The sequence below is a fragment of the Squalius cephalus genome (assembly GCF_949319135.1).
Source record: "Squalius cephalus genome assembly, chromosome: 9".
Taxonomy (NCBI): Eukaryota; Metazoa; Chordata; class Actinopteri; order Cypriniformes; family Leuciscidae; genus Squalius; species Squalius cephalus.
The window spans coordinates 12,622,080-12,639,700 of NC_137130.1; the positions used below are offsets into that span (position 1 = coordinate 12,622,080).

The 17,621-nt window shown below is 36.0% G+C and overlaps 2 protein-coding genes across 7 annotated transcripts; both read left to right on the forward strand.

Moving 5' to 3' along the window:
* Positions 1 to 2,593: 2,593 nt before the first annotated feature.
* dcun1d2a (DCN1, defective in cullin neddylation 1, domain containing 2a) lies at positions 2,594 to 8,398 on the forward strand. Of its 6 annotated transcripts, none has more exons than XM_079880998.1 (7): positions 2,594 to 2,675; positions 3,881 to 4,097; positions 5,046 to 5,214; positions 5,598 to 5,728; positions 5,831 to 5,913; positions 6,074 to 6,170; positions 6,325 to 8,398. In XM_079880998.1, the coding sequence occupies exons 1-7, from the start codon at positions 2,673 to 2,675 to the stop codon at positions 6,402 to 6,404; spliced, it is 780 nt and encodes a 259-aa protein (XP_079737124.1). In that variant the 5' UTR covers positions 2,594 to 2,672; the 3' UTR covers positions 6,405 to 8,398. The 6 variants fall into 6 exon arrangements, with proteins under 6 accessions (XP_079737124.1, XP_079737123.1, XP_079737122.1 ...); XM_079880997.1 differs by lacking the exon at positions 2,594 to 2,675 and adding an exon at positions 2,719 to 2,812 and having other exon boundaries at positions 6,325 to 8,338; XM_079880996.1 differs by lacking the exon at positions 2,594 to 2,675 and adding an exon at positions 2,722 to 2,839 and having other exon boundaries at positions 6,325 to 8,338.
* A 30-nt stretch (positions 8,399 to 8,428) lies between these two features.
* On the forward strand, positions 8,429 to 16,836 carry cdc16 (cell division cycle 16 homolog). The gene is made up of 18 exons (XM_079880990.1): positions 8,429 to 8,612; positions 9,098 to 9,152; positions 9,313 to 9,410; positions 9,654 to 9,692; positions 9,996 to 10,136; positions 10,265 to 10,424; positions 10,695 to 10,789; positions 11,062 to 11,195; positions 11,284 to 11,363; positions 11,451 to 11,500; positions 11,599 to 11,672; positions 12,362 to 12,487; positions 12,622 to 12,774; positions 12,854 to 12,917; positions 13,163 to 13,224; positions 15,700 to 15,835; positions 15,916 to 16,006; positions 16,087 to 16,836. Exons 1-18 carry the CDS (start codon positions 8,565 to 8,567, stop codon positions 16,326 to 16,328), a joined length of 1,848 nt encoding a protein of 615 aa, XP_079737116.1. The 5' UTR covers positions 8,429 to 8,564; the 3' UTR covers positions 16,329 to 16,836.
* The last annotated feature ends 785 nt before the right edge of the window (positions 16,837 to 17,621 follow it).

The following is a 17,621-nucleotide window of genomic DNA, read 5'->3' on the forward strand; positions in this document are numbered from 1 at the left end:
GCTAGAGGTGTAATATGTACCGAGTCCTCAAATTGTAGGCCTCAAGTAAATATAATTTATCAAAAGTTTTATTAAATTCAAAGTATAAGTACCCAGTCAAAAAAAAAAAAAAAAAAAAAAAAGAAGAATTTTAGTAGGCCTATTTAAGAATTTAAAAGTAAAAGTAAACAATTTACTTAACTTTCTAAATTGACTTTTAACAAGAGACAGAGATGTTCTCATTTTAGTATTTTTGATACAAGTCCTCAATGAACTAAATTAAAAAAAAATCCATTGGCTGTTTAAATAAAAGGAAAGTTAAACTTATGTGAGCATGATTGATTGACTTGTTAGTCACATTATAGGATAAAGTAGAAAAAAATACTAAAATACTTCATTTTTAAATCATTAAGTAAAGTCCTGAAGTCATATGACATGCACTATGTCTGGAATGGAGTAAAAAAAAAAAAAAATTATACTTTGTCCTTGTAAATGTAATTGGGTAAAGGTACAATTTTGGTTTAACAGAACTCTAGTAAAGTACAAATTCTGCAAATTATTATAATTTGAAGTACTTAAATATTTTACACCTAGGTCTTTTCTATATAATGGAGGTAATTGGTGTTACATAAACATATATCAATATTTTGTGATATGTGTTATAAGGTTGTTTTTGGTTTCAGTGGTTTCAGACTCTGTGACATGTTTATCTGTATTCATGCTGCCCCCACAGACAGGACTGTACAGTATGTTTTATACAGATAACTAAATGGAGATGAGTTCAAAAAAGGGTGTCACCATTTTCATGTCACTATCATTCTCTGGGTGGGCAAATTTGAAGAAATTATCTAGGTTAAATACTGTACATTTATGAAGGTGGATTTGCTACCATTGAAAAATGGAATATAGGCCACACTTTAATACAATTTTGTTATATATTTTCTAAAATATTCATCCAATAAATGAGACATATTCTGTATTAAACATAATTCAACCTTTATTGCAACAATGAATCACAATGTGTTCATGTACCTGACTTTAAACACTGTTTGTGTTCACAAATAACTGCACATGTAAATCAGAGAAGGTCTTGCAACACATGCTGTGTCTGTTTATTAAGAGTTACTGAAACACTTTGAGCAGCAGGTAACATGATGCTCAACATACATGAAATATGAACAGACCTGAATAAATATAACGAATAGTACTTTAAACACTTCCAGGTGGATGCTGCAAATGGGGGTTGAGGAGATTCCCCCTTCAATAAACCACTTTGAATGCTGAGATATATAAATGTAACAATAAATATGCTATATAAATGTAACAAATGATTATTATTATTTATTATAATACATGTTCAAATCAGTCTGTTTTGCTCTGTACAGACTAAACAACCAACGCTGTTATGTTATCCACTCAAAGGTTTAGCCATACTGCACTGGTCAGCTGAACATGCTCGAAAGTAGGTCATAACCAGTGTTAGATTATGCTGGCAGAGTCTGCAGATTGTGCTACTGTGAGATGACAGTAGTAGTATCATAATGTTCAGAATTTTCCCTATGATTTTTATTAGATTTTACATTAATTAATCCCCCCAGGCTTTGTTTGTTTAACTCTGTAAAGCCAGACATATGAAATAATGGTCCGAATAATAATAAAACTATTATTTTTTTAAATAGAACATTCAATATTTAGACAAAATCTAAGTTAGCAAATGTGTTTTATGTTTTGTATTTTTTTATGGCCCATATGATACATCAAGGAGGAAAACTGGTTCTGTTGTTGTATACTAATTATGGCAAAAAGGTATTGAAGATAGTAAATCAACGAGATCGGCATATCAGACAACTTACATAAAATGCATATAAATCTCACTTATCACTAACTCGCCATAATGTTATTTAAGACAATTATTTAAATGCTTAATTTCATTACCAAAGCTCTGTATGGGGGAAACATAGGCCTATAATGCAGTTACAATGATGATTGAGAAAATTCCTCAAAAGCCTGTTGTATCGTATTTGACAAATACTTTTTAACATGCATGTTGAATTAACATGTTGAATTAACATGAAGTGAATATTCATCTTGCAATATTAGGCTACTAAAAATATAAAAGTTGTTCTTATGTTTATTTCATAAAAATCATTAAAGATTTTTAGAATTATACTAAAAGGCCTTTTACTTATTTAAAAAACAAAAAAAAAAAATCTATGAACTGTCAAGAACTGTTTCGCCAGGCTACCACTAATTTGTCATGCTGCACATTACAGAGCAGTGCAGAGAAGCAGATTCATATCAGAAATGTGAGCCGTCTGACCAAACCGATTCTCTAAAATGAATCGGGCTTTCCAAGCGCAACGAGTGAATCATTTGAACCGCTTGAATTGATCCATTCACATTTCGTACGAGAGAATGGAAAAAGCTGAACTACTTACATACTATAGACAATGTAGGCTAGTTAAATGTAGATTAACAGCGTCGCTACTTTTTTCCAACACTGGTTGAAAATGTATATTCATAGACAGAAGGAACTACTGAACGCAGGTTTAAACAAACTACAACTCCCAATACTTAACTGTTTTACCGCGCAGACTCGCTGGAGTTCTAGCGCATTCCCTTGATGCCTACACGCATGCGCAGTCGTACATGGGAGCATTGGGTATCAATTTGGTCAAACAGCGGGTGATAAAATGGTAGGTGACATAGAATTTAAAAATATTGCTTTCGTTTTATGCTTCTGTGTTCGACGGAGAAGATCCGGTAAACGTAGATATTCCACGTCTTGTACCAGTCGTTGTCTTCGCGTGTCGCACCGAGAATGCTCATAATTGTGTGTATGTTTTGTATGTGCAGGAAGGTCAGTTGTTGATATTTAGGGAGTTCAGCATGTACCTTTCCGCTTTGGTTCTAGAATCATATCCTATGTAATGCATAAAACATACGAGAATGAATATTATTCTGTGCTTTAGCCAGACATGCATGCTGTTAACCCTGATGTGCTGTTGAGGGTTTTAGAGACCCCAAGTCCCTTTTTAATACATCAAAATCGAACCTAACATTGAACAGGTTAAACGTCAAGACTTTCCCAAAATGCATGCGATCTGATTCTAAACAAGATTTCACTCTGATGACACGTTTTCATTGTTTAACATTCAAAACAAAGCCGATATCTGTTATGGTGTCATTGAAACCCCAAGTTAAAAACCCGCACTGATATTGATATGTCTACTATTATTTTACACATATACAATAGGGGCCTCTGGGACCCCAAACAACTAGGCAGTCAATGTCAGCAGAACAGGGGGGTTAAGTGTCATCCATACCCAGTCCATGAAATTTCAAACGTCAGTCTTTTAGCCCTGCCTTTTTAACCCAGCCCTCAATAGTAGCCTGGTTAGCTACCAGATTGTAATTCCCTCTAAACACGTCTTGAGTGGGCTATCAAACTTTTTGCACAATGTGTTCTAGTTCCATGGCTTGTGATGGCCTCGTCAAAATGGTTCTTTTGAACTTATTTAAAGAACTAGAGTAAAAACAGCTTACTGTGCATCGATGGAAATAACTGTGGGGTAACCTGGTTGTTTTGCACTGGCCGCCCTGAGCTTGCCATCTCATATTACATGCCAAGAGCAAGTGGCCTGTCACAGGTCCTCACATGCTTGGTGCTTCAAACGAACTTGCTATAACCGGTAGAATGTCCTTTTGTATTGACACATTGGTCTGGACGTTTGCTCAACGCTTTGTTTACGGTTGTCAGCTTTAGTTTTGTGCCTGAATGTTTGCAATTTTTTCTCTCTGTATGTTTGTTTGTGTCTCTTTCTGTTTGTACACACTGCTGAGTGTATTCCTCCGTCTGTCTGAGTTCATGTCTGAGGGCATATCTTTTGTGTCCACACAGCATAAGCTAAAATCCTCCCAAAAGGACAAGGTACGGCAGTTCATGTCCTTCACTCAAGCCGGGGAGAAGACCGCCGTATACTGCCTCACTCAAAATGACTGGAAACTAGAGGTGGCCACCGACAACTACTTTCAGAACCCAGATTTGTACCACAAGGAATCCATGAAAAGCTCGGTGGACCGAAAAAAGCTGGAGCAGCTTTACAATCGATATAAAGGTGAGTTTTTCTAATTCTGATATTTATTATGCTTTCTGTTCTGTGCCTGAGAGTACCATTGCATGCTTAAAGGTGATTTTTTTTTACTCGTTAAAAAAGGCTTACCCATAAGGAAATAGATACTTTTTAATTTTTTTCTATTACTTTTTACTATGATTTAAATGTAAAGCTATTTTAGTTTTCTACACAGAGTGGGTTACACCCTCATGGGGGCTGTCATTTTGAAATCACGCGACCAGCTGTGTCATGCAGTTCCACTGAGTTACTAATAATATAAAACAACTTTACTTTATATAGGTCTTATCCAGTGCTTAAAGTCAGCATGAAATGAAAATACACCCTATGTATTTTCTAAGTGCATCTTAATGATCTTATTGTGAAAAATTCATCCATGCTTATGTTTTTTTTCTCTTTAAAATGTCATAACTTTTTGAAGAGAAAAAAAAGTCTCTTAATAAAATGAGTCTATCATAAACCCCGGCTCTTACAGTCGACTTACATTCAGAACCAAGTCCCCTCCACATTTCTTTTGTTTTTTCGATAATCCTTTTCTCTCGGATGTACGTCACAATATGGAAGAAAAGTTCTGTCAATGCAACTTTAACCAAACAAAAACGTAATAGAATAAAACTTAGAATAAAATGTATGTTTGAGTGTAAAAACAAAATGTCTTAACAAGCCGTTCCTGTTAGAGCAATGAAATAAGACCTGCAGGTCGAGGTCGCACACCGCAGAGCGAAGAAAAAAATTTCTGGAACTTCATAAACAAACTTCATGTGTCCATGTGTTATTATAAAGCCCAAAACCACTGGGATGAAGAAGAGCCAGCAAAACCTATAGAAAAACTTTCTCTGTGCACCTTTAAATGTTGAATTCCTCGCAAAAATGTTTGTTTTGCTGAACTAACACTTTTTTAAGTGACCTAGATGTTTTTTTATTCTCCCTCAGATCCCCAGGATGAGAATAAGATTGGGATTGATGGAATTCAACAGTTCTGTGATGACCTCAATTTGGATCCAGCGAGCATCAGTGTTCTGGTTGTGGCATGGAAATTCCGTGCAGCAACACAGTGTGAATTCAGCAAAAAGGAGTTCATTGATGGAATGACAGAACTGGGGTGGGCTATGAAATCATTAATTTGTTTAGTCATTATTTTGACAATATTTGGGTTGTGTGGCGGCTGGGATTATCATTCTGTAATAATGAAAGGTTTTGGAATGTTACACATAAAATGTCCCACCACATGACAGAATCACTGAAATAGTTTCTGTGACGGTCCTCGGCTCTAATAACCACAGAAGAATGGTCCCAATTGAAAAGTTTGATGTCTCTCAAATGATTTTGCATGTTTGGATTTGCTGAGTGAAGCTGTAGTTGAAATTGTCAGAATGGAAGTCAGGTTTAAATCGCTAATATACACCTTTGTGTATGATTGACATGGATATGAGCCAGTGATTAGACTGACTAATGATGAGCCTAAACGTTGAATTTCTTCTTCAGCTGTGACAGTCCAGAGAAACTTCGAGCTCTTCTGCCCCGATTAGAACAGGATCTGAAAGACATCGGAAAGTTTAAAGATTTTTATCAGTTCACCTTCAACTTTGCCAAGAATCCTGGACAAAAAGGTTTAGGTAATGGCACCGTAATATTTTTTCTTTCTGCATTTTTGTGTCTCTTAACTCTGAATAAACAGTCGTCTATGTTATTGTTTTAACTGTCTTTTTCCATTACAGATTTAGAGATGGCAGTAGCATATTGGAACCTGGTTCTGGCTGGACGTTTTAAGTTCCTAGACCTCTGGAACAGATTTTTATTGGTAAGTCATAGCAGCATTGGACTTTTGACCCTCTTTAGCACTCAATACAAATTAAAATGGGCTTTCTGGCTGCTACGCAACACATTAACCACATAGTGGAATAATTTCCTTTAGCAATTAATTTAGATGCTTCTCTAGTCTCTGCCCTTATTTTGCGCAGGAGCATCATAAACGATCAATTCCCAAAGACACGTGGAACTTGCTTCTGGATTTCGGCAACATGATTGCAGATGACATGTCAAACTATGATGAAGAAGGTGAGACACATCATCCATTTTTGTTGTGTTTTGTGAGCTAATAGTGAATTTTTAGTGGTTGGTTTTTGTATTTTTGAAGTTATACTGTAAATTGGCTGCCTTTATTCATAGATTATGATGGATTTTAATCACGTGACCTCCTGTTTTGTTTCAGGAGCATGGCCTGTTCTCATTGATGACTTTGTGGAATATGCTCGGCCAATCGTGACAGGATCAAAACGCAAAACTGTATAGTAATGCTACCATCGGGCGAGAACTCGCACCTTGGTCGCCTCATTGACTTTGTAGTTTTTTTAAAGACTTGTAAGCATAATAAGAGAGAACTAAGAGAAACACTTGAACCCGACAAGCTTTGCAAAAGGAAAACAGGATGGAAAATACGTCTCAGACTTCCACACACCCCACGGGAAGGACAAGAGCACGAGACTCAAGATTTCTGATAGAGCCATCAAATGCACATGGCCAGCTATATTTGCACTGGCTACTCATTTCTAGCCCGAAACCCTTGGAGATTTTGGGTGGATATCTTTGAACCTAGTACCTCATCTCCATAGCAATCAGTGTCACTCTATAGGGCAGAGTCCTCATTGCCTACCCACTCCTTACAGTCTGAATTATGGAATAGTCTCTCCAGTTTTGTTTTAGATTATGTACCCATCTGTCTGGGTGTGTATCTCATGCAGGACTTGATGCTGATCATGTCAGCATTTTAAGCCAGACGTTCATGGGCAGCACAGCATGCGGCTCGCAACACCAGCACTATTGTTACAGTTGTAAAATACTGTATACTGCAGCAGTATGTACAGAGAGAAATGTATTATCAGTAATGTTTTATTATATGAAATACGAGACATATGAAAGAAAAGCGTGGTCTAAAAAAGATGCCTCCATACCATGTTCTTGTGTGATTTTAAGTCAAACGTGTCATCTGCCCTGTTGCGGAACTTGTAACCATGCGGTTCAGTGTTACACCTTTTTTTGTTTACCAGATTTATGTTAAGAAATAAATTATTGCCCTTTACTTTCTTCTCAATCTACAACAACCCTGTTATTCTTTAACAGGACTCATATAATAGCCTTTGACAACAAGAGGCTTTTCTAGCTTTCACTTTGAAACATTCTCCCTTCAGTATCACAACTTCAACACACTTATGAATCAAAATAATCATTCCAGAATATTAATATCTCACTTCATAAATCACAATGCTTCAAATTGTTTTGCAATTCATCCTGCTGCAAAGCAACCCCCGAGCATGATGGTAGGGATAACTGCATTTGGGTTGTACCAAACATTCAGGACATTGAGGTTAATGTTAGTGTCTTCAGACCACAATTTTCTTCTAATAGCTTTCAGGTTTGTCACATGGCTTCTAGCTAAAACCAGGCATGCTGTAATGTTCATCTTTTTCAGGAGTGGTTTCCTTCTCACCAAAGAGAGTGCCAAATCTGCAGTGTTGAAAATATTGATGTCAGACAAAATGCTCTGCAACGCGTTCAGTACTGTATCTGGCCTCTTGGTCACCCGTACGACATCTTCCCTGTTTTTGTGCATTGCTCATGCTTCTTTCATCCATTCTGTTGAACTTCCATCCATAATGAACTTAATGTGTGTAGGAATATACAAAGCTTTGCTAATAATATAACTTTTTGTAGCTTTTTTTAATCCTTTAATTAATCTCAGAGTTTCACATCACAGGCAGATCTTTTGTTTTAGCGGATTTAGTGGATTGAACAGTTAAAACTGAAATATAGTTCAAAATAACTGATTATTTCACTTAATTTAGGCTATTTAAAACAGTATGATTATGTAGCTGATGACTTTCTTCTGAGGAACACTAGATTTAAGGCTGCCATTCTGCCTGAAAATCGAAATATTTCTGTTGCACAGAAGAAAGAAAGCCTTGTGGATCTGGGACAGCATGAGGGTGATTAAATGATGACAGAATTTTTATTTTGGTCCTTTAATGGCGGAAATGGACTTGTGCAATGCGATTTCCCTGTGTACCACAAGAGAGCGGCAATGTCTTTAAAACCCAAAGAAGCTTTACGTTTGACGTTTTAAGAGCTTGTGTATTTATGTATTGCTGTATTTTTATTATTTGTGTTTATGTGTATGTTATATTCTCAGTCTGTAAAAAAAAAAAAAAAGTATTTTCACTGAAATCTGTATTTTTTTGTTGCGTTGTTACTTCCAGTCCATATACAAATATTTAAAAATGACGGAACTTCACAAAATCTGTGTTTCTCCACGGAGTGGTATCAATGTAACACACGTTTTATGCTAACCGCGGGCTTCAATCTACATACAGAGGATCAGTCTTACAAACTCATTTTCAATCTATTGCATTTGACAAGAATGACAGTTTTTTGTATTTGACAAACAGTACAATCACAATGAATCTTGACAGGCTTCGTAAAAGAGTGAGACACTACATTGATCAGGTAAGTAGAGGCAGTATATTTAGCATGAACACTAGCTTTTATTTACTCAGCAAATTAGATTTTATTCATTTCTGATTGTATGACGCTGATCATATGACATTACGTTATCGGAATATGATAGAAAAAGAAAGAAGTATGGTTAGTACACTGAATTAGGCAATGATTGGTGTATTTAGCTAACGTTACCCAGATGACTTCAATGCTACCAGGTTTGAAAGCTTCTTAAATGACATTTAAATAACAAAAATATGACATCATGTTGTTTTGGGCTATTTTATTCTCAGGAATAGATACGCAATATAACATCTATGAGGGCTTGTGCACGTCAAACTGCACTAATGTGACAAAACGAGTTAATCTAAGTTAACGTTATATTATGTTGATTGCTGAATAAAAGTCCAATTTTAACGTTACCTCAATAGTGAAAATCTCAAAATATGAATTAAATGTAGTTGTTTGTTGTTTTTGCATGATCTATTTTATAGCAACAGTATCAAAGTGCTTTGTTCTGGGCTGACAAAGTATCATCCTTATCACATGGTAAGTGTCTTCATCCTCCTGAACACAGTATGTATATACTATCAAATAGCAGTTGTTAATGTTGATAATTCTTAGATAAAATGCTTATTTTGTTTTAATTAATTTAGCTTGACTCTTAAATGTCTATTGGATTAATCGCAGACTCTTTAATCTCTTATAGAGGATCCTCAAGATATTTATTGGTTAGCGCAGTGCCTTTATTTGACAGCACAGTATCACAGAGCCTCTCATGCGCTCAGATCTCGCAAACTTGACAAGGTAAGAGCTATTGTTTTTTTGGGGGTCATTTCAATAGTATCAGATATTCTTAGTTCTCCAAGTTGTAGTCTTTCAAATACATAACCCAGTAAAATAATTTACACAAATGTATATCACTGAAATGTTTGAAGTGGATTAATGCAATAGAATGGAGCAAACAAATCAGCTTAATGTTCAAGGGAATTAATGAAGAAATATTCAATTCTTGTCATTTATGACAGACTTTTTTTTCTTTTTTTTCAGTTGTATGGAGCCTGTCAGTATCTAGCTGCAAGATGTCACGTGAGTATTTACATTAATGCCACAAATTTTATTTATATTATACATGATGCAATATATAAAAAAAATGTTGTTGTTATTTTTGATGGACAATTTGTGGAATGGATTTTACATGGTAAATGTTAATATAGCAAATAGTTCTATATTTATTGGTAGCTGAAAGCATGATCAGATTTGCCGAAATATGTGATAAATGAACAGGCATTTGTGGAATTTTATGGCTAACAGACCACATTTTTCCTAAAACTTAAATAAGGAAATAATCAATGATTTGTACTTTATTGTTGTTGTTATTATTTTCTGCAGTATGCCGCCAAAGAATATCAACAAGCTCTAGACATACTGGACATGGAGGAAGCAGCCAGTAAAAGATTATTAGACAAGAATGTAAAGGAGGATAATGGCTCAAGGGAAACCATAAAGGAATGGGAAATGTCTCCTGCCTCAGTGAGCCTAACTCCTTATTTTTTTGTGTGTGTTTATTATGTTTTATGCTGAGTTTAGAAACAAACTTGGTATTTGAATGGCACAAGAGGTTGACTGGATCTTTTACTCCCTGTGGCCTTTTCTCTCAGATCAATAGTTCCATCTGTCTCCTGCGGGGGAAGATCTATGATGCCATGGACAACAGACCCCTAGCCACGTCTAGCTACAAAGAGGCCTTGAAACTGGACGTCTACTGCTTTGAAGCCTTTGACCTTTTGACGTCCCATCACATGTTGACCGCCCAAGAGGGTGAGAGAAACTGTTCATATATACATGCAATGTTTGAAATTCTTGAGTCCCTGTTTTTAAGTAAAGTCACTTAAAGCTTAACTAACATTGGAAGTGGTCCAAACAAGATGATTGTATAAAATCAAAAGAAAGATATGATGCCTTTACATTTTTATTTAGTGTTTTGTTTTCTGACCTATAGTCATAATGTCCTCATTTTCATCACTTGAAAGTCACCGTGGATAAAATGAATAAATGCTTTCAAATTAATAAAATGTTATCTTGTTGTAGAAAAAGATTTCTTGGATTCTCTGCCCTTAAGTCAACAGTGTACAGAAGAGGAAGTGGAATTGCTGCGTTTCCTTTTTGAAAATAAATTAAAGAAGGTGAGAGGGCCCCCTTTCACTCTCATAAATTCTTCAAGTTCAAATATTTGTGTAACAAAGATGGTTTGCTATGATTTACATATGAAATAGCCAACATTTACAGCATCACACGGATCAGATGCTGTTAATTATTTTTCCTGATTTTGTTTTGTTATTCTTTAGTTTAAAAAAGAACATGCACAAATTACTCTGAGAATTTGAAGTACCTGTTTATTCAGTCAGTGGGGTTGAAGTGCTCACCGAAGAGCTAATCAGCAACTCTTCTCTTTCAGTATAACAAACCTAGCGAGATGGTCGTCCCAGATATAGTCAACGGTCTCCAGGACAACTTGGATGTTGTCGTCTCCCTCGCAGAGCGACATTATTACAACTGTGACTTTAAAATGTGCTACTCTCTTACATCAATGTAAGTCTGCAAACACGCCATCTAATGTTCGGTTTGACATTTAGGGTTGAAGGTTGAATTGGTCTAACGTTTGTTTTTTTTATTCAAGGGTTATGGTAAAAGACCCATTTCATGCCAACTGTTTACCAGTGCACATAGGAACCCTCGTTGAGCTAAGCAAAGCAAATGGTATGAGATTAATATTGATTTCAGGTTTAATTTAAGTGTTGAATTTGAATGTGGAATCATAACAATTACCATACATTGTCTCTTTAGAGTTGTTTTACCTGTCTCATAAACTGGTGGATTTGTATCCCAGCAATCCAGTGAGTAACAAGGAAATTGTCTTTCAGAAGATGAGTTTCAGTTAAGTTTCAAAGTGATTTGTTTTCTTATCAGTTCTTTCTCTATGAACCTCTCCAAGGTTTCATGGTTTGCTGTTGGATGTTACTACCTCATGGTTGGGCATAAAAACGAACATGCAAGGCGGTATCTCAGGTATGACTGGATTTAGTTGCTTTGTGGACTTTCACTACAGTTCAAAGTTAAGGTTAAGTAAGATTTTTTTTTCTTTCTTTTAAAGAAATTAAGAGTTTTGTTCAGCAAGGATGCATTAAATTTATCAAAAGTGACAGTCAAAACTTTTACATTTTTCCACAACACAATTTTCTTAAGCACCAAATCCGCATATTAGAATGATTTCTGAAGGATCATGTGACACTGAAGACTGGAATAATGATGCTGAAAATTCAGCTTTGGCATCACAGGAATAAATTACATTTAAAAATATAGAAAAGTTATTTTAAATGGCAATACTATTTCAAAGTGTTACTTTTTATACTGTATTTCTGATTTAAAAAATGCAGCATTGATGAGCATAAGCACAAAAACATTTGAAAAAATCTTACTGAAATTATCATTTAATGATTTCTAATATACGTTGCTTACTCATGAAGTCATCTTTGATCTTTGAAAAAATGCCAAAAGAGTGAATTAGAATTTAAGCATTGTAAACTTTTGCCCTATTACATAAATGGAGAAACGTTTTAGTGCTGATACTGCAGAAATCAAGCCCCAGGTCATTTTCAGCAAACATGTTTTTGTGGTAAATCTGGGAAAGGTTTCATAATGATGACAGTAAATCTGTCGACGAAACTTGTGGTTAACAGCAAAATTCCCTTCCACAGTAAAGCCACCACGCTTGAGCGCACATACGGACCGGCATGGATAGCATACGGTCACTCGTTTGCTGTGGAGAGCGAGCACGATCAGGCCATGGCTGCTTACTTCACCGCTGCCCAGCTTATGAAAGGGTTTGTAGACCTACAGTGCTTGTGACAATTAAATTAGGACAAGAATATTTGCCTCTCTTATATGACTTGTGTGTTTTGAAATTGGTAAAGCCATTAGGCTAGAAAAAAAACTTTCTGGCTTCCTGTTTGAGCAGATGTCACCTGCCCATGCTTTACATTGGTCTGGAGTACGGACTCACTAACAACCCCAAGCTGGCAGAACGTTTCTTTAGCCAGGCCCTCAGCATCGCCCCTGAAGACCCCTTTGTCATACATGAGGTAGCTGTGGTTGCCTTCCAAAATGGAGAGTAAGTGATCAAAAAAAATTCACACTTATGTACATCGGTGGTTAGTGGTTTTACTGATGAGCGCTTTGCATTGTTGCAGTTATAAAACAGCCGAAAAGTTGTTTCTAGATGCTATGGACAAGATCAAAGCCATTGGAAATGAGGTAACTTCTATGATCTAGTTGTTTTTTTAATCTGAATAGACCTTTATCAGAATAGATGGAGTGACGTGCAGCTTGTTCAGTATGACATACTTTTATGTTCCTGGGTGTATCGGTCAACTCATGAAACAATGAAAATACCAAATTTCCAATATACAAAGATTCTTGTATTCACTTATAAATTGTTTGATGGTACATGGTAAGAAAAAATACCCTTGTAAATTGTTCTGTCTTTTCTTTCTCTCCAGGTCACAGTCGACAAATGGGAGCCGCTCTTAAACAATTTGGGTCATGTGTGTCGAAAATTGAAGTAAGTTGAAAGAATTCTGATTTTACAGTACATTTTAGTTTTAGTTGTTTTTAAAAAACTAAACTACCATTCAAATGTTTAAGGGTCTGTAAGAATGTTTTTTTTTTTTATTCAGCAAGGACACATTCTGTTGAAGTGACAGTAAAGACATTTTATAATTTTACAAAAGATTTCTATTTCAAATAAATGCTGTTTTTTTTAATAATCTTTGTATTCATCAAAGAATCCTGAAAAAAGTATCATGGTTTACACAAAAATATTTAATATTGATAATAATAAGAAATGTTTTTTAAAGGGATAGTTCACCCCAAAATTAAAATTCTGTCATAATTTACTCAGCCTCAAGCTGTCCCAAACCTGTATTAATTTCTTTGTTCTGCTGAACACAAAAAAATATATTTTGAAGAATGCTCCCGAGGGGCCCGAGATCTGTTTGGTTAACAACATTCTTCAAAATATCTTCCTTTGTGTTTAGCAGAACAAAGAGATTTATACAGGTTTGGGACAGCTTGAGGCTGAGTAAATTATGACAGAATTTTAATTTTGGGGTGAAATAACCCATATTAGAATGATTTCTGAAGGATCATGTGACAGTGAAGCTTTGCTATCACAGAAATAAATTAAATTTTAAAATACATTAAAATAATTTTTTTAGTGCTGTCAGTTAAACGCGTTATTAACGGCGTTAACGCAAACCCATTTTCACATGCTGTTGCAACAACTAGTAGCATTAGAAAAACTACAACATCACACCGGATCTAGCTAGACCGTAAACAAAACAACAGGTACGCCGCACACACTTGTTTGGGCTTGCGAGCCGGCCAAAGAGTAGTAGCTAACGTTACGTTTTGAGTGGATGGCGAGCGCGAGACGCCGAAATGGATGCCAATAAGATTCTGAATGGAAAGTTTACTTTTAAAAAGTTGCCAAATGGTTCCATTGACAATACCAAAGTGATCTGTGTGTTTTGTCGTTGTGAACTGAGCTATCATCACAGCACGTCCAGTCTGAAATACCACTTGACGGCCAAGAACACAGCTGATGCGATTATTTGCTCCAAGTGAGAATGTTAGTGTGAAATTGAACACTACAGTATATGCATATACAGTATATGTTTATAAAAGAACATTTGCACAAAGCAAGCCGATCCACTTTTCCATGTTGATAAGAGCATTCAAATGAGAAAAAAAAAAAATGGGACAAAAAGAAATCAAGGGACATTTAGAATAGATAAAAATATGCGATTAATTGCGAGTTAACTATGACATTAATGCGATTAATCGCGATTAAATATTTTAATCGTTTGACAGCACTAGTCATTTTTTATTGTTTTACATTATTTTTTTTACTTGATCAAACAAATATAGCCTTGGTGAGCATAAAATACTTATTTCAAAAATATTAAAAAAAATAGTGACGGTATTGTATATAAATACAATTCATATTGCCAATTATTGCAGCTTAAGTACCTCATTATATCCCAGTTAAAATAGGCGGGATCTGGGCCGTAGTGTATAATTGTGACTTAAAAGTGCCTGTTTCTAAAATTGTCTCGAGTGGTATTTAAATGAAGAGCATGAATTGGGAGGCATGGTCACATTGCTTCCCTCCTCTATTAAAGTGGAAAAAACAAGATACACAACAGAGTGCTTGTTTTGTTCTGTCACTCTAGTGCTTGATGAATTATGCATGTCCACGCACTGAATATCAAAGGGCTCGCAATTCACACTTGAAGATCATTCCACTCATGATTCTTTATTTCTAAATGGCTGTTTAATTATTTCTTTTATGTTTCTTTGTTTGTTTGGACTGTATCGATATAGCGATTTGTCCTGAAACCCTAACTACAAACTTCCGCAATGAATTCAGCTCAAAACAGAACTGCATTCAAAGTTTGTTTTGTAGATCATTTTTAGTGATATTTATTTTATTTTTTTATTAAGATAAAAAACTTAAGATTGAACGATTTAATTTTGAAAACTTCCCAATTTTATTGATAGAATGTTCAGAATTCCAAATCTAGTGTAACGACACCATTGCAATATTTGAATACTGAATTGGTTTTGTTTTTTTTCTCCCAAGTATTTAATCATTTATCGCCAAATCCGAAAATGAGACAAATATTGAGCAGAACTGAGCATTTCAGAAATAAAACCTGAAACCTAAGCACACATCCAACTTTAACAACGTTCTTCATCAGGTATTTTCATTCAGGAAATGCACAACTGGTTTTCTTTAACAATCATCTATTGTTAAGTTGCTAGAGATTTATTGTACAGAATTGCAAATTAGTCCCAGCCTCCCATACTAAATATTTGAAGAACATTCAATAATAAAGTGCAATGTTTAAATTGCTTCTTGATTCCAGTGGTTGAGAATAATTTTCACTGCCTCTGTAGTGAGCTTGTCTAGTTGTTTATCTGACGCAGTAGACAAAAAATCAGGTCAGTGATTGCTTTCATGTTGTTTGTGTAGGAAATACGACCAGGCTCTCGAATACCACAGGCAAGCGCTGGTCCTCATCCCACAGAATGCCTCTACTTACTCAGCCATCGGTTACGTTCACAGCCTCATGGGAGATTTCGAGAGTGCCATTGACTACTTTCACACTGTGAGAATATATAACAATCATAATTCTGTATTGTCTGTCAGTTTTCTCAATCAATTATGAGTTATAAACTCCTTCTTTAGGCACTTGGTCTTAAAAGGGACGACACATTTTCCGTAACCATGCTGGGCCACTGCATTGAGATGTATATCAGTGATTCGGATGCTTACATTGGTAAGACGACCATCCACGTGCTTTGTAAGCTTGCAGATTCAAAGTGTCCTTGCAGCTCGTAAGCTTATCTTGTTTTGCAGGAACTGACATTAAAGACAAGGTGAGAAAGACCCTTGGGACGCCTGCGCTGATGAAGATGCTCAACACTTCTACCGACGGCAATGAGAGCAGAGCACAACCCGTAGAAGAGGTGAACGTGTGCCTGGAAACGCCATCTTTTAACGCCGACAAACAAACCGATGCTTTCCAGCGCTTCCTCTTAGAATGCGACATGCATGAGAACATGATGCTGGAGACGTCCATGTCTGATACCAGCACATGATTTAGACTTGTAAATGGGTCAAAGAGGAACTTTGAGCATGAGATGATAAGAATGTGACTCTGAAGAGGACACGACACGCCCTTCCTCCCTCCGCCATCCCTTCCGTGTCCTCCGTGTTGGACCCCTGTGGATTTTTTTTTTACTATGAATAAATGTAAAGAAGTGAATGCAAATGGGTTCTAATGATTCAATCAATAAACCCTGCATCCATATTTTTACAACGATTTGTGTTTTCTCATTGGTCCTCTATTAAAACGCCTGTTTTGTGGACGAGGCTGCAAAAAATGTTTTTTGCACTGCCAATCACATGTTAGCATCTGCTGCGTTTAGTTTAAAACCCTGAAATTAGTCAACCAAAGGAAATGACTTTGAAATGTTGTTTTTATCAGTTATCTCAACCCTGTGTCTGTTCAGAAGGCGAGGGAATCTGTGCATGTTCTCCGTACAGATTTCTTTAATGATGATGATGTTTTTTCTACATTAAAGGACATTAGTTTTTGTAACACTTTATACACTATAAAAAAAAACTGAGTTAAATTGTCCAACCAGATCAAATATAACAATATGATACTAAATAGAAATACGGTATACACTGCCCAGCCAAAACAAAAAGTCGCTGTTTGGATTTAAATATGCAAATGCTTAAGAGTCTATGACTGGATCATTATTTCAGTGATTGTTATTTTGGAAGATGCTAGGTTTCGAGCATGTTATATGTTTGGCAACAGTTGTTCTAACCCTAATTGATGGAGTGTGTAGCTTTTCATTTCTTAAACAACCATCAGGGGTTTTCCTGCATTGAATTTTTTTTGGCGGCCAAATAAAGTCTTATTTGATCGGTGAGTGATGTAGAATAGAAAGACTGCTGCGCTTGACAGGGCGCATAAGAACGAACAGAGAGAAATAGACAGCCCCGGCCGCGCGTGCGCGCTCTCGCCGTCTTCAAACAACACGAGCGCTGTTTCACGTGGAGCATTCGGAGATTTTTTTTCTCCTGAATTACCTCGGGGTGTGAATTGTGCTACAAAAAATACCGAGATAATCACACAACGCTTGCCGTAGGCTACACGTCCGATTCGCGAACTAATGACTCATTTGAACCGATTCACTTTAATGAATGGTTAAAACAACTGATCTGTCCAACACTGAACTCACGTGACGTCTGAATCGGTGTATAACATCGGTAACACTTTACAGTATATTTAATTTATTAAACTCTAGTTAACTACTATACATTAGTTAACATTTACTACTAATAAACTGCACTTCTACAGCATTGTTAATGTTAATTTC